The sequence below is a fragment of the Eriocheir sinensis genome, chromosome 36, assembly GCF_024679095.1.
Source record: "Eriocheir sinensis breed Jianghai 21 chromosome 36, ASM2467909v1, whole genome shotgun sequence".
Taxonomy (NCBI): Eukaryota; Metazoa; Arthropoda; class Malacostraca; order Decapoda; family Varunidae; genus Eriocheir; species Eriocheir sinensis.
In genome coordinates, this window is record NC_066544.1 from 6,365,309 (window position 1) to 6,382,523 (window position 17,215).

Here is a 17,215-nt window from a genome sequence, read left to right on the forward strand (position 1 = left end):
TTCTTTTCTTCCATTTCCATTCATTGTTTGCATAATGTGTGTGCACGATGATTTGCGAGAGTTGGTGATAAGCATGCACGTAGGTGTGTGTGTGTGTGTATGTGTGTGTGTGTGTGTGTGTGTGTGTGTGTGTGTGTGTGTTTTACCGTGTCGTGAGGGTAAGTTTGGGATGGCTGTGTGTGTGTGTGTGTGTGTGTGTGTGTGTGTGTGTGTGTGTGTGTTCCGTTAGAGAATATGATATAAGTTAATGATGGATAAATGGTGTGTGTGTGTGTGTGTGTGTGTGTGTGTGTGTGGCCGTGGGCGTCGATACAGGTGAGCCTCCATACACCTGTGGGAACACTCGGCAACGCCTCCTCCACCTTGACTCCTTCCTCCGCACACAATCGAAAGTGAGGGGGCAGAAAAAGAAACCTCCGGATTCTTATCTTAAACCTTCCCACAGGTTATCGTCCCCTTCACGCTACATTCAGGTACACAAAGTTATTCTTCGAGTGCCACTTCACCCTCAAATAGGCGACCTCCCTCACCCTCGACTCGTGGTGTGGGCGGGTCTTGACGTAACACTTCCTTAGTCATTCCTCAAACATCTCTCAAGGCTGAGGTGGGGAAGGAAAAGCCCCTCATTCACATCCTTCAGCAATACACTCCCCTTCCGTCCCTCATCCAGATGGTTGGTTAGTCAGTCATTTCCACTTGACTAACTCACCGGAAAACAAACACAAACAAATAATGACCAGACGTTCGTAACACCTGCTTCATCCCTCCCTAACAATAGTCGGTCACGGAGGTCACGGTTACGCTGTCACAACCATCCGCCGGCGAACGGGTTTTCTCATTGGCTGACTGGTTCTGCAGTGCGGTGCTGCGATTGGTCAAACCGCCGAACAGTTGCCAGTCAGTACCCTCAGAGTGGCAGTGACTGTGGCAGTGTGTCGGCATCTGGCGTGGAGAGGAAGTATGTGGAAGACGAGCGGCGGACTGGCACGGTGCTATTGACAGAAGTATTCCTGGTGTGTGTGTACAGTGATTAGCTGATGTGTTCCCGTGCTTGGTGTGTGGAGGCGGCGACGGGCAGCTCTTCCTCCTCGCTGTCACCTGAAGCCATGCAGTACTGAGTCAGTGAGAAGAAGGATTAAGTTTGTGGTATGTTTGTTTCTAGTGCTTTCATACCCACTGACATGCGGTGAAAGTCTTGTTCCGGGTGACAGTTCTAAGATGTGAGAGGGCAGGACTGAAGGAATCTGCGGAGCGCCTCTGTGTCTGCATTATTAATCAATACAGTGTGTTCTTAGAGGGAGGACACGCTGGATGCCCTGACTGAGGCCTTGTGACAGTAGTGATGAAAAGGATGCAATTGTCTTATGAATGATGAATAGCTTGGGAATGTCATTCACTGATAATGATGATAAGGTATTGAATTTATCCTCTTATGCACATAATGAACTTAAGTGTTATATAGACTACATGTGCAAATGTCAACGAATTTCGATTAAGCACATAAAGCAGGTGTGTGCATGTCTACACACAAACACAACTTACAACTGTAATGTTAATGAATTCTTTACACTTTCACTTTATCATGGAGGATTTACATTTCCCCGCCTCCTCCCTTCCTTCCTCCTCCCACTCCCCGGCGGCGCGCCGCCCCGCCCCTGCTACCTGGTGCAACTTCCAAGCGGAGGTGTTGGTCTCGCCTCAACTCTTTTCAGGTTAAGTTAACATATTCTATTAATACTTCGCGGCTGCCATGGCCTGGGCGTGACGTCACTGAGTTGAGGCAGACCTTTTTATCATAATTTATCATCACATTGACGCTCCTTCCGGTGCGGTATATTAGGTTACACCATAAAAAAGGGAGAAAGAGAGAGAAGACAGACAAGGGTGACGGAACGTAAACAAATCGTCAACGTATGAGACGAACAAGCCTTTTTTTTACTTCCACAGGTGTGTTCCCCCTCCTTTTTTTATAGCTCCACCTGCACCTCCACCACTACCACCAGGACAGTCCCCTTGCCACAGCTGCTTACTACCACCACCGCCACATTACTCCCCGCAGCCGCTCGCCCCCGCCAGAAGCAGTTCAATCAGTGCCTTAATCCGCCCCACCTGGCACCATGACAGTCGTGTACACGGATAAAATTGCAAGCAGAGGAGGATTTGGGTCCTTCTGGAAGCTGCTAGCGAGGTGAGGAAGGTTGTCGTGGTGTGTGTGTGTGTGTGTGTGTGTGTGTGTGTGTGTGTGTGAGAGAGAGAGAGAGAGAGAATATATAGGACAAGGGGCAGCCTCTTCCCCGGGGAATTCACATGGGTCATCACCGCCTTTCCTTCCGTTTCTGGTGTGTGTATTACTAAGAAAACACGATGTATGTTACTTCTCAATGCTTTCGTGTGTTAATTCATAAATACGGTAGATTACATTGCTGGTATACATGTTTTAGGGGACCTTATGCATATGTATATAGGTAGATAAATACACAAATACGGCGTCAGAATATATATCATAGCTCGTAATTATTGATGTGTAAGTGTTTATTTTCACCCATGAGCACATACCCGGGCTAAGCGATGAGTCACTGAATACCAGGAGCTCGTACTGATTCCCTACACTTGACGGAGAGAGAGAGAGAGAGAGAGAGAGAGAGAGAGAGAGAGAGAGAGAGAGAGAGAGAGAGAGACGTGTGTGTGTGTGTGTGTGCGCGCGTGCTGAATTATGTAACTCCTGTTTGCAAGGTCTAAAAAATAGGCTCATTAGTGGCTTCTTGCGTGATAATACTGTAGGACAAGGAGCTACGATGGATTTTTATTAACTTTTTTTCTTGTTGCTGCTTGTGTAATTGTCCTAACCCTTGCCTCCTCTGCCTGCTCCATCTTCCTCCTGTCAACGATCCATACTCCTGTCCACTCTCCTGCTCGTCCACTCTCCCGTCCACTCTTCTGTGTTCTGCCGTCCGTGCCTACCCATCCCGGAACCTGCAGATGGCGGGGCAGCGTGTACAAGGTGGTGTGGCAGGACATGCTGGCCTACCTCATCTTCTACTACTTCATCAACTTCATCTACCGCTTCGCCCTCGACGAGACCCATCAGAGGTAAGGAAGATGCAAGGAGAGGCTAGATATTGGGTGAGAAAGAAAGAAACAAGGAGAAAAGTAGAGGATAAGTAGACAGATGGACGGTGGAAGGAAGAAAAGTGAGATAGAGGAGTGGGTGAACGGAGAGAGGAGAAAAGCAGAGGATGAATAGTTAGATAGCCGATGGAAGGAGAGAGGAGAGAGGCAGAGGACGGAGAGGGAAGATTCAAGGAGGAGCAAGATAGGAAGTGAATGGAGAATGGAGAGAAGTAGAGGGTGAGTAGATGGAAAGACGGTAGAAGGAGACAGATAAAGGAAGAATTAAGATGGATATGAATGTACAGGAGATAATCAGAGGAGTGGATAAGTGGTAAAGAAGAGAGAAGTAGAGGAGTAAAAGAAAAGTAAGGGAGATAGAAGATGGGAAACGTAAGTGAAGAGGATAGAGAAATGTGAAGGATAAAAAGGAAAGAAGTTATGGAGATAAAGATTAATTGAAAAGTTGAACGTGGAAGGAGAATAGTGGATGAAAAAAAGAAAAGTGCGAGGGAAGAGAGAAGCGAAAAAAAATGTAGAGAGGAAGAGAAGTATGAAAACTAGTAGAGGAAAGGAAAAAAGAATGCAAATGAAAAGAGAAGCTAAAATTGATAAAGGAGAAGAGATGATAAGTATGAGAACGAGTAGGAGGAGAAACATGAGAGGGGCTGGTGGGTGTGGCAGAGAGAATGAATAAAGAAGAGAGGAGTGTGGCAACATAGGGGTAACGGGGCAGAGAAAGAGACAGGCGCGGGAGAGGAGAGGAGAGGAGAAATCAGGTCTTGGAGGAGTGAAGAAATATGAAGCCTAACGGGAGAGAAATGCTGATACTGGAGGAGACTTGGGTTATGGGAGGTAAAAATTATAAAGAAATGGAGAAGAGCGAGTGTAGAATCTATATGGAAGAGCGGGAATGGAAAACCTGTTGGATGGACAAGTTTTTTTATGCTTCTACCGAATCGCGTGACCGGTTTTGGTTCTTTAGGAGAGAGAGAAAAAAAAAAGTGAAAAGATGCCACCTTCCCCTAACCTGTGAGATGTGGGCCAGGGTGAAGCAGGAGAAAGAGTAAGGAAAGGAGATGGCAAAGACAGAGAAAGAGTGAGAATTGTTAAGTATTGTTACGCCACCCCCTACCACACACCATCCACGGGCAGGCAGGCGGCGTGATCCCCACCAGAACAGCCACACGGGCACCAGTCACTCACAGCGGCCCACACAGAACACCGAGGGGAGCAGGAACGGGGCAGGGCACAAAGGATACACGTTCAACACTAAGTTCTAGTTTAATGACAGGTAGGTTCCTCACACAGTACAGAGTACAGCAACTTTCAAGGCACAGAACAGTTAGTTAATCAGGCACAGTACAGGGGCACGGCAGACACGCACACCGGATGCACACAGCTCGCGAGCGGAGCAGCTCCCCCTCTCTCAAGCCCAGACACGCGTCTTCTCAACTACCACTCCTCAGCCACCCTTGCTCCCCCACTCTGCCGACTCAGCACTTCCTGCCCGGCGGCCCCTCCTGTCTCTCTTGTCCCAACAAGTAGAGTTGCACCATGCTGAGCTAACATTGCATCATGCTACAATTTCATCACATTACACATACAATCATTCACATACAGCACATTCGTAACACTATCTCCCCCTTCAGAAGGCAGTCGACCCGGCTGCCCCAACATTCAACAAACAAAACACATGAAATTAATCAAACTAATCAGTCCCCTGGGACATCACTAAAGTCTCTTAACCATCCCGGCCGACGCCTCTCTCGCCGAGGGCGCCGCTGGGATGCGGGCGGCGGCAGGCAGGCGGTGGCACCCAGAGCCGCGTCGTCGGCCCCAGGTACTTGCTCAGGGTCGTCACTGACATCTGCCGCTTCGCCCGCACCGCCCATGTTCTCGTTCGCCCCTTGGTCGACCTCAGACACGTCCCCTTCGCTGCTGCTGGGGCTCACGCCCCTCTTGCGCTGGTCGTATGTCTTCATTTCATGGCCTGGCCTGCCACCTTGAGCTTGCCCCGTACGCGTCGGTGCACCTCAGCCAGGCTTTCCTGCAGTGCCGCTGCTAAGCCAGAGGTGACGGTGGGCAAGCTCACGTCGGGAGGCCGCCCCCAAAATCCACCGGTAGCCTGAGCTCCCGGCCGAACATTGAACACAGAAAAATACATGCAATACACATAAATCAGTCTGTCCTCCACCACGTCCTCCACAGTCTCTTCTCGCGCCCCCAAGGGGCTCCGCCTGTCAGCCACGCCATCGACCAGCCGCCAGTCCTCAGTGAGCTCTTCCACGCCATCACTCCACGTGACGCTCGGGACAGTCGACACCGGCTCCTGGCCTCCACCCTCGGGGCAAGGTGCCCTCGCTCAGCCGTGACTACCTCCCCACGCAGCCATGCTCGAAAACCTCCTGGAAGCAAAGGGCACCATTCCGGTCACCCTCTCCAGCTCCCGTCCGAGGCCACCACGAGCCTTACTGGCCTGCGTCAGGTAGTCGAGGCCCAGCAAGCACGGCTCGTCTCGATCGGCGACGTCCATCGGCCGGCGCTCCACAGCGCTGCTTACGCCGATACGAGCCTCCACTGGCCCCTCCAGCAGCACACACTACCCCGGGTCAGGCCGCGCCGAGCACTCCTCAGCCCCCGGTGTCCACTGTCACGCGTCGTGGCTACAACCGCTAAGCCTCCCACTGGCAACACGCTGGTCGGGCGGCGGCAGCTTACTCAAGGGGGGCCCGAGGGCGGGAGACGGCTGGAAGTCGGCTCCCTTCTCCAGCCCGTCAGCGCTTCCCGCCCGCGCCGCGTCCCTGGGCCTGGGACAGGCACTCAAGCGGTGGCCTGACTGGCCACAGTCCTTACAGCGCGGCTGGTGGGCATCGGGGCTCGGCCGGTCAAGGGAACGCGTCCTTCGCTCCCCCAGGCACCGACTGCACCTATGCCCCCTCTTGCCACAGCCCCCGCACAAGCCACGGAGACCCTCCGGGCTCGCCTTCATCGACGCTGCCTTCATCTTCACCTTCGCCATCCGGCCCCGGAAGTCATGGCAGGGCGGGGCGGCCGCCGCTAGGCCGCTGGTCGTCGTCAATGCCCCCAACTCCAAGGCCTTCGTCAGCGCGTCATCGGTCCACGGCAGGGGGTGAGAGTCCTCGCCAGTCTCGTCCCTCAGCGCCCGGCAGTCCGCACAGAAGCGCTGCGTGCCGTCCTTCTTCATATCCAGGACGACTGCTGAGGGCCACGGACTGTCTGTCCGCTCCATCACCCCCTGCACCGCCAGCTCGTTGACGGCGCGCTGCAATTCCTCCCGCCTGGCCGGCACGACACGTCGGGGCGGGCTCCTGGTGGGCGCACCATTTCCCGTGCTGATGTTGTGCTTCACCAGCCCCGTGCAGCCCAGCAGGTCCACTCCACCCCCGCTGAACACGTCCGCGCACTGAGCCAGGGTGTGGCGCACCCTCGTCTGCGCCTCCGTCAGGTGAGCGGCGCTCCGGTGCGCCGAATCCTCCAGGAAGTCGGGCAGCGGCCTCACAGCGGCCGACTCCGCGCTCCCCGACGCTTCCTCTTGTTGTTCCACCTCCTCACAGGTGCCCAGCTTGGCACCAGCGGGTACTTCCCGAGCCTCGTCGGAGGAGTTAGCCACCAGCACCGTGACTGACTCCTCCCCCGCTCCTTCGAGACTCCGTCCGGCTGCCACACCATCAGGCAGCTGCAGGCCCTCCGTGGACTCCACCGTGCCTTCCGCTGGCATCGCGTCCGACCGGCAACACAGGACCCTGGCCTCCGTCCCCGGGGCAAGGTGCAGTCGCTCCGCCGCGACTACCTCTGCACAGCCGACCTTCGGGAGCAAAGGCGCCTGTCCGCGCAGCCTCTCCAGCTCCCGTCCAAGGTCGGCACAGGCCTCGCCCTGCGGCAGGTAGTCGAGGCCCAGCACGCACGGCTCGTCTCGATCGGCGACGTCCATCGGCCGGCGCTCCACAGCGCTGCCTACGCCGATACGAGCCTCCACTGGGCCCTCAGACTGCACGCAGTGCCCGTGACGCCACACAGCCTCTGTGGCGCGTCCTGAGTCGTGTCGCCGGCATGTCAGGCCGCCCCAAGGTCCTCTCGGCGCTCGTCCACTGAGCCCCGTAGCGCTGTTGTCAGCTGCAGCGCCTTCTCATCCTCGCCCCAGCCCTGGGCAGCAGCTGGCATCTTGAACTGGGCCTCCCATACCAACTTCCCGTCGTGCCCCGCTGGCTTAAGCCTCCCTGAGCGCCGGGAGGATGAGGGCTGCAGCAGGGAGCGGGCGGACCACGTGGGCTGCAAGCCGGCCGGCATGGCGGAGAGGGAGGCGGTGAGAGAGGCAACGAGGCAGGGTTAATGGCGATGGCCCCCAGCACCAGCTGGACCCAGCTTCGAGCGGCTCCCCAGCCTCCTGCAGCCTCCACCGGCTCCGCCACGACGCCACCAGGCTTCAGGGGCCCTTGCCAGGGGCCCCACGCGGAGCCCCGCCAGTCCGCCACCCGTGCACCCGCCGCCAGCACACGTGACGCTTCTTGTTCCTCCTCGCACCACGTTGCCACCTCTCGCTGCTGCCATGGGAGAGAGAGCGGACTACGTGACCTGCGAGCCGGCTGGCATGGAGGAGAGGGTGGGGGTGAGGGAGGCAACGAGGCGGGGGCTCCCCAACCTCCTGCGGCAGCTACTGATTCCGCCACGACGCTACCAGGCTCCAGGAGTCCTTGCCAGGAGCCCCAGATAGGCCCCTGCAGGACCGCCGCCCCGGCGCTTCCTACCAGAACTGAGCCTTCTTCCTCCGCGTGCGACGGTGCCACCTCTCGCAGCTGCCTCTCCGCCTCCCTCAGGCCTCGGACCTCGCCTTCCGGGGTCCGCACCTCCTCCAGCCGTTCACTCCTCGCGCTGTCGCAGCCCTGGTCGGTGTACTGCTGGGTTTCCGCTTTCAGGGACGAGAGACTGCTCTGGAGGACCTCGGCAAGATGGCGTGCCTGCTCGTGTGCCCTCTCGTCTGCCCTCTGATCCAATTCCTGCCTCATACTGGCCAGCATGGCAGCGAACAAGTTCATCTGGCCCGGCTTCACATCACCCGGGTCAGCCTCGGCCTTGCCCGTCTCCTCACCCTCACGGCGACCATTGGGGGACGCCATGACGACTCGGCGCGCTTCACTGTTCACTTATCCCACTCCTTTGACACCAAATGTTACGCCACCCCCTACCACACACCATCCACGGGCAGGCAGGCGGCGTGATCCCCACCAGAACAGCCACACGGGCACCAGTCACTCACAGCGGCCCACACAGAACACCGAGGGGAGCAGGAACGGGGCAGGGCACAAAGGATACACGTTCAACACTAAGTTCTAGTTTAATGACAGGTTCCTCACACAGTACAGAGTACAGCAACTTTCAAGGCACAGAACAGTTAGTTAATCAGGCACAGTACAGGGGCACGGCAGACACGCACACCGGATGCACACAGCTCGCGAGCGGAGCAGCTCCCCCTCTCTCAAGCCCAGACACGCGTCTTCTCAACTACCACTCCTCAGCCACCCTTGCTCCCCCACTCTGCCGACTCAGCACTTCCTGCCCGGCGGCCCGGCGGCCCCGGGCCCCCTCCTGTCTCTCTTGTCCCAACAAGTAGAGTTGCACCATGCTGAGCTAACATTGCATCATGCTACAATTTCATCACATTACACATACAATCATTCACATACAGCACATTCGTAACAGTATTAAGAATAAAGGAAAAAAAGAGAACACTGTTAAGAAATTAATGTAAGGAGAAAAGTGGACATAAGAAAATAGATAATGAAGGGGAAGGGGCAAGAACAGAGGAAAGATAACGGGAAATATGAACAAAATTGGAAAAAAAAACATGGGGTATTGTCGCTCGTATCTATATAAGGTGGATAAGGACACCAAAGGAATGACCAGAAAAGAGTAGACAAAAAAAAGGGTAAAGAAAATTTTGATGATAAAATGAAAAGGGGTGAATGGACAGCTATAGAAAGGGGAAAGATAGTGGGGAAGGGGGCAAAATTAAATCAGTAGAAAACGAGAGAAAGAGTGTACAGAAAAAGTAAAACATATCGACGGAATAACACTAAAAAAGAAAAGGGAGGGAATAAAACAAATAAATAGTAATAGCAACAAAAGAGAACTTGAGAAACAAAATGCGTTGGATGGAAGAACAAAGGAATACGTGGGGGCAGGATGAAGTGACTGTGTATAGGATGTTTTGAGTGCTGCAATGGGGAGTAAAGAGGAGGAGGAGGAGGAGCATGCTGTCGTGTCTCATCCCAAAGGCGCGTCCTGCCTCACGCCGCCCTGACTGTGTGTGTGTGTGTGTGTGTGTCGAATAGCCTACGAAATCATTATATTTAGAAACACTCGCAATATCCTGCCTGGCACTGAGATATTAAACTCCACAACCTCCAAAGGGAAATGTTTGGAAATGAAGTGACAGCCATTATTTAAACCCAATAGTTATTACATAATAGTCACACAACTTCAACGTAATCACCCCCCCCAAAAAAAAAGTAACCATGAACACAGGAAACAAATTATATTACACGTTAGTGACGTTACATAAAATTACTTATGAGGTTGCATTACTTAATTAAGATGTTTACCTAAAAAAAAAAAAGTATAGGTCTTGAAAAACTAGTACATGGAAGAGAGAAAAAAAGGAGAAGAAAAAGGAGGAGGAAAGAGAAGAGAGGATGAAAAGGAGAACCGAGTCGAGTAAAACAAAAGAAAACGAACACAAGACAACAATAACCAGTACCCAGAGTAAAACACACGTGCCAAAGATAAGAAAAAGGAGGAGGAAGGAGAAGAGGGGATGAAAAGGAGAATTGAGTCGAGTAAAACAAAAGAAAACGAACACAAGACAACAATAACCAGTACCCAGAGTAAAACACACGTGCCAAAGATAAGAAAAAGGAGGAGGAAAGAGAAGAGGGGATGAAAAGGAGAACTGAGTCGAGTAAAACAAAAGAAAACGAACACAAAACAACAAGAACCAGTACCCAGAGAAAGACACACGTGCCAGCTCAGACAACACAACACATCGCGTGAGAATGCTATCGAAATAATGAGTACTAAAACTCTCTCTCTCTCTCTCTCTCTCTCTCTCTCTCTCTCTCTCTCTCTCTGTGACTATTTTTCCTTCCTCTCTCACACTCGCTCCTTTTAATTCTTTCTTCATTACTTATACACAATCAATCCCTTCGTTCCTTTTGTTTTATTTTTTTGTTTTCTTTTTGTTTTCTTTCTTGCCCTCCTTCCTTCTTTCACCAACTGATTAAATGAACCATCCCATTTTTCCTTTCAATTTTTTCATCTTTTCTTCCTTTTTTCTCACACACCTGATGTTCCTTCTTTTATTTATTCTTTCCATCCTTCTTCCCTTTTTTTACCTCTCTCTTCTTATTTACTTCGCTCCTCGTTCCTTCTTTCCTTCATATCTTCCTTCTTTCACTCCTTCCTTTCTTTATTCCTTCCTTTATTCCTTCCTTCCTTCCTTCCATCCTTTCTTCCTACCCTCTTCCCTCAACCATCTTTTCTCACTCTCTTTCTCCATCGGCAGGAACTTCGAGCAGCTGGTGATCCACATCGCCCGCTTCCGAGGCTTCATCCCGCTGTCCCTGGTGCTGGGCTTCTACGTGTCCCTGGTGGTGAGCCGCTGGTGGGGCGTCTACCAGTGCATCCCCTGGCCAGACAAGGCGGCCATCATCGTCGCCACCCATCTCCCGGGGCAGGTTAGTCAGGAAATCCCTTATCTTTTTTTTTTCCCTCTCTCTCTCTCTCTCTCTCTCTCTCTCTCTCTCTCTCTCTCTTTTCTTCGCTATGTTTTGTGCTATCAGAAACAACCATATCCACATTTCAGGGCGACCCAATGAATTTAGTCTTTTTTTTCTTCTTTTGTATTTTAGGACAAAGTATCAACAAAATTAACCCTTCGTGACAGTTTAGTACTATTTACGTTGTTCCCTGTCTGTAATAACTGAGTCGCATGCATTCCAAGTGTTAACAAAAACTTTCTGCCATGACAGGGCGGTGCTTTTGTTGTTAATTCTCAACGTCGTGTGCGTGACGCTTGAGTGTTGTGAAGCATCTTCCCCAGAACAGCCGAGGGTTATTATTATCCTATTGTTTCCTTTTTAAATCGAGTTTTGTACGTTTTGTGGGTACATCCCTGTGTCCCGGGGTAGTGGGTTCTTATCTACCTCAGGATCAAATTCCAACGAGACACCAACTTTACCTTTCTCCGTTCCCAACTTCATCAAAGATAAGCTCCCGAGACAGGCCTTCTGTGCTTGCGGTAATTTGTTGTTTTCTCTTTGGGGTTCGTGTCCATCTCTCGTTACAGACCATTTGAACTCGTTGATTCACCAATTAAGGCCAATTTTCCGGGGCAAACTAAAGTGAGCTTGTGGATGCGCTTTGTATGTTTTACGTTCATCATTTAACTGCCAGGAGACCTCAGTGTTCTTGTTCCCTCTATTCTATGACTGAGTGAGTTGTGCTTAATAAAAGTAAATACCAGTTAAAACACACGTGCACATTACCATCTTTATGTCATGGTTGTGGCTCAAGCAACCATTTAATTGCCGCAGGAGTTCATGCTTTTATGATGGTTGCGTGTATCATTAACATATAAAGTCATGCCTTTGGTCACGGAGTCTTAAATATTTCAACCATCAACAAAAATACATTAATTGAAAATAGATCCAATTTCTTGCAAAACCCTAAAGACCCTTCAATTCGCTCTGGGGAAGCAACACCAATACGAAACCAAAAAAAGTGATGTCTGACACGCGCTAATCCCTTGCGCGATCACAGACAGACGGGATAACGGAGAACACCCCGAGGAGAGCCGAGAAAGCACGTGCCTTGTTTGATGACGCTCTTATTATTGAGAAAAACTGATGACGTGTGTTTGTGTCCTCCCTGACACATACCTATATCGGCGACGTAGCCCTCACTGAAGTATTGGAAATCAACTAAGCGTACTGCCCCTTAGCTAAGTAATTAACCAACCATCAAACTAACAAATTAATAAGATACAAGTAACAAACTAAACTAACCAACAAAGAAGCTTTTAACTAACTACCTAACTAACTGAAAAAAAATGACTAGCTAAACGATTGATGGACTGACTGAACAAGTAACTAAAACTAACTATACATAACGAAACTTACCATATAACTAACAAAATAAAAATGCATGACATCCATCAACGGAATAACTAAATACAAAAAAGGTTCAGATATGTCATTCTCTTATGGCGAATATGCATCATCAACCTTCGCCTCAGACCACTATACATACTCATCCAAGTCCCTCGCCTGCGCAGAGTCCTGAGGTGAAGGAGGCAAGGCGGGACATCCTTCGCTACATCAACCTGACCATCGCCCTGACCTTCAAGATGGTGTCGCCCCCCGTGGCCCGAAAGCTCACCTCCCTCAACGCCTTCGTCTCTGCAGGTCTGTGGTAGTAATAGTAGTAGTAGTAGTAGTAGTAGTAGTAGTAGTAGTAGTAGAAGTAGTAGTAGTATTCGCAGTAGTAAAGCAGCAGCAACAACAATAGTAGTTTTTGCGAGAGTGGTATCAATAATGATAGTAGTAGCAGCAGTAATAGTAGTAGTAGTAGTAGTGGTGTAGTAGAAGTAGTAGTAGTAGTAGTAGTAGTGTAGTAGAAGTAGTAGTAGTAGTAGTAGTAGTAGTAGTAGAAATAGTAGTAGTAGTGGTAGTAGTAGTAGTAGTAGTAGTAGTAGTAGCAGAAATGGTAGTAGTAGTAGTAGCAGAAATGGTAGTAGTAGACTAGTAGTAGTAGTAGTAGTAGTAGTAGTAGTAGTAGTAGTAGTAGTAGTAGTAGTGTCAGATGCAGCAGGGATAAGAATAGCACATGTGTTAATTTCATCACATCAATCATCCGTTTTCAAAAGTCATTCCTTATCATACGAGACGGTGTTTATCCACTCCGCACCCCGTCCTTAATCCTCTCAGCCCGGCCTTTCCACGCCTGATACTTTAAAGTGATTATATGCACGCCCTTGCCCTAGCCCAGCCTTTTCTCTACGTCTTACCACCATATCATGTTCTCTAGCCACTTCCACCCTCGCCTCAGCCCAACCCTCCCATATTACTCACAGTCTCGTTACTTATGGCTCTTTACGGTGTTTTTGTAGCTGTAGCCTCTTACATAACCAATGTCACGTCTTCATCGCCCTATCCCTACCATCACCATCACCACCCTCCACCATTGCCTTGCTGCCTGCCATCTCTCTCTCTCTCTCTCTCTCTCTCTCTCTCTCTCTCTCTCTCTCTCACACACACACACACACACACACACACACACACGAGGTCAATACCTTGCTTTTTTTTTCTTGATGTGTATAAGTGTTGTATTCATGTATTCACGGAGCGATCTTATCTGTCCTTTTTTCGAGTCTCATTATCTCAGCCATGTAATTCAAGGGATATTATTTTTTATATCTGTGATAGTGATTATAGACAAGAGAAGGAGGAGAATGAAAAGAAAAGAAAAAAGAGGAGGGCCTGGATATGAATTATAATTTAATGTGACCTCTTTTCTTCATTACTAGCTACTATATAGCTCAGCTTTCTGAGCATTAACACTATCTTTATTATGCGACGCACGACCTAAAAACATAAACCTTGTATGAAATACAAAGCCGTTCGTATCATGCTTGCCTTCGTATATATACGTAGCTAATTACTTATTCTTCCTTTGTTATTCTGTTTGTTTTTCCTGACGAAGCTACGTGACAGAGAAGGAGGAGAAGGAAGAACACGAAGACTGTCAAACATTTACACATCATCATGTATATTATTCCTCTACCCTTGTGCTTCCAGACACAGACATCTGCATATCCCCGGTAAGAAGGCGAAGCATTTACATATATTTTCTCCTTAAATAATAAACTGATCCACTTCAGGATCCCCTGACGGCTATCTTCCTCCACCAACCTTCCCTCAACATAAAAAGCCAACTGAAGGAGGAAAAGATTATATTATGCCATTTTTTGTTGCAATTTATAATCACTTTAATGACGATTTCCATTTTTCTTACCCGTACTATTTACGCACACTACATGTGACGAAGATTGAGGAAGAGAATAGGAAGCATTCAGACCTATTCCCCCTTTATTCTCTCTCTCTCTCTCTCTCTCTCTCTCTCTCTCTCTCTCTCTCTCTCTCTCTCTCTGTGTCCCATTCCTTCCCGTGTTCACCTAGGTATCTCTTTTTTATCTACTTTTTCTCCTTCTTCTCCATCCACCTGTTCTTACTATATTTCCCTCCTTTATTTCTCCCATTTTCTTTAGTTTAGTTCCCTTTGGAATAATCCTTACGAATTTTAACATCTTCACCCAGCCTTCCTTCTTTCCTACAGGCTATCTGACGGAGGAAGAGAAGGGGATCCTGGATGACCTGGACGCGAAATCCAAGCAACACAAGACGTGGGTGCCGGTGTTGTGGGCGTGCGAGCGAGCCGAGCAGGCCCGCAAGGACGGCCACCTCTCGGACCTGGGCCAGCGCGTCATCATGAGCGAGATGTTGGAGCTGAGGGGCTGCTGCGGCTCCCTCATGGGCTGGAACACATACAATGTCCCCCTCGTCTATACCCAGGTCACCCCATACCCATATCCACCCATAGTCCTTGCCCCATGCCCTCCTTAATTCCCATCCATCCACACTCTCTCTCTCTCTCTCTCTCTCTCTCTCTCTCTCTCTCTCTCTCTCTCTCTCTCTCTCTTTATTGTCCAGTTTCAGTCCTATCTTCACCAGTTCTATTTTACGGCTCGCTTTACGTTTTTTTTTTTTGTGTGTGTGTGTTTCTCTCTCTCTCTCTCTCTCTCTCTCTCTCTCTCTCTCTCTCTCTCTCTCTCTCTCTCTCTCTCTCTCCTGTTTCTTCCCATGCTCACATAGGCCTCATTCGTTATTTTACTGTTCCATTAATTTTGTCCTCCATCCACCTTTTTCACTATAGTCCCCTCCTTACATCTCTTCCATTTTCTTTTGGTCCAGCTTGGTAGAAGGGAAACGTAATTAAACTGAAGCAGGAACAGTAATATATGTTCTTTTCTGAGGGAGACCTTTTGTCGAAACGTTAGAGACTATAGTCTAGTAATCCATCTTCATGATGAATTCTCTACCACGTTTTTCATTCATCTCCTATCTCAGTGTCCTTTTCTCAAAACTCCCTGTATCTCCCTCTCCCTTCATCAATCATCTTTTATCCCTATGCCAAATTCACTTTCTGGCCCTCTAGTTTCTTCATCAATCATCTCTTTTACCCCTGTCTTATCTTACGACATTACACTCTGTCCCCACCCCTGTGAATATTTTTTACTGCTCCCTTCTCCCCAGGCCACCCTCCTCCTCCTCCTCCTCATCGTTTGTCGACCCGCAGCCGAACCTCCAAGTCCCCCTCTGATCACCTTCCACCTCTTCCCTCTTCCATGTCAGCCTAATCTTCTCCCATTCACGGCATCTACTTTCACCACGCACGTCACCTCCTATACTTTTTCATATCTTCTCTTACTCTTCAGAACCTAAATCTCTCTTTTAAAAATTTCTTCCTCCTCTTCCCTTCATCTTATCTCTGTGGCAAACTTTCTTCATTTTATTTTTTCTTCTCCCTTATCTGGCGTGATATCTTTTTACAATGTGTGGTTTATTTGATTGTTTTATTTCTTTGTTGTTTATCATCCCAATATCTTTTCATGACTTGGACTTTTTTTTTAAATTCAGTCTGTCTATGTTCCTCTGATTCGCCAATATTCAGCAAAAAAAGTTTCTTGCTACTTTTTTTGATAGATTAGTTTAAAAGGAGAGTATATATTTGTTATGTTAAATTTGGTGGATATTTTTGTCTCATTTGAAGAATACGTCGTTGAGAGTCAGTGTACAGTGCTGAGGCAACGTGACTGGTTAGGTTAAGGCGTGAGTCATCACAAGGTTATTCTATCCATGATCTAAGTAACTCCTAAGACCATGATTCTGTCAAGTCCATCATTACGCGGCGTGCTTCTCCGATTGACCTTGATACTCCCTGCAGGTGGTGACCCTGGCAGTGTATTCCTTCTTCTTCTTCTCGCTGATCGGGGAGCAGTTCCTCGATCCCGCAAAAAAACACGAGGGGCACAACATAGACCTCTACGTTCCCTTCTTTGCCTTCCTTCAGCTGTTTTTCTACATCAGTTGGCTCAAGGTCGCTGAAGCCCTCCTCAACCCCTTCGGTGCTGACGACCACGACTTCGAGTTCGTCCCAATGCTGACGCGACACCTGGAGGTCGGTGTCTTGGTTTATGTACCGCAGCCTCGCCACCTTGCACCAAACACAATAATCATCCCGTATTGCCCTATAATGCATAGATGTAGTGCGGGTATTTTTGTAAATATTGGTATAATGTGTCACTGTATTTTTGTACCACACGAGCAATGTAACTCAAGCCAAGTTCTTATACAGAGGGGAGAAAAAATGACAGACGTCCGTCATCTGTCAGTGATGTTGTGTCTGGAGAGGAATGTTAATGTTACCAATAATGTTTTTTGGTGTTATCAGATGACCGCCCTTCTCTCGGAGCTGAGCCTGAATCACATCCCTAAGAAGGCGCCACAGGCGCACGAAGAATCCACGAAACTGCAGTACATCGACGACACCGCCCACTGTGACGTTGGGGAGTATGATCCGCTCACCCTGTGAGGGCAGCTCGCAGCCCCGCGCAGCAGCTGACGGGGCTGACTCAGGATTTGTTCTGCACGCTGCTGGTGAAATATTATTAAATTTAGCCTCCTTGACGTCAGTACCGGTCAAGAGAGCAAACGCCTGGCATTTTTACTTTTTATTACAGACTTAAATATGACTTAAATATCTAGAAACTTCTTACTGTGCTCTGTTTTACGAGAAATGAATGCATTTTTGGTCTTACATGAGATTCAAATGATGTAATCTTAAGCAAAAATATAAGTGCCTTAGCTTTTTCATAGTCTCTCCTAAAGCGAGCAACGTTTTCTATGTGACAACGTCATCGACATGCTGGCTCTGGCTGGGGGTTATGTTTGGGCTGCCCAGCTGATAATCA

General features: G+C 49.3%; 1 protein-coding gene across 1 annotated transcript in view; it reads left to right on the forward strand.

Annotated features, from left to right (window-relative positions):
- Window positions 1-136: 136 nt before the first annotated feature.
- The window catches only part of LOC127007662 (bestrophin-3-like), a 17,790-nt gene continuing 711 nt past the window's right edge, over window positions 137-17,215 (forward strand). The window contains exons 1-8 of the mRNA XM_050878871.1: window positions 137-1,146; window positions 1,948-2,188; window positions 2,980-3,090; window positions 10,691-10,862; window positions 12,461-12,590; window positions 14,521-14,756; window positions 16,189-16,422; window positions 16,696-17,215. The exon at window positions 16,696-17,215 is cut by the window's right edge and continues 711 nt beyond it. Coding sequence (XP_050734828.1) covers window positions 2,118-2,188; window positions 2,980-3,090; window positions 10,691-10,862; window positions 12,461-12,590; window positions 14,521-14,756; window positions 16,189-16,422; window positions 16,696-16,836 — 1,095 coding nt within the window. The 5' untranslated portion in view covers window positions 137-1,146; window positions 1,948-2,117 and the 3' untranslated portion in view covers window positions 16,837-17,215. The remainder of the gene's footprint in view (window positions 1,147-1,947; window positions 2,189-2,979; window positions 3,091-10,690; window positions 10,863-12,460; window positions 12,591-14,520; window positions 14,757-16,188; window positions 16,423-16,695) is intronic.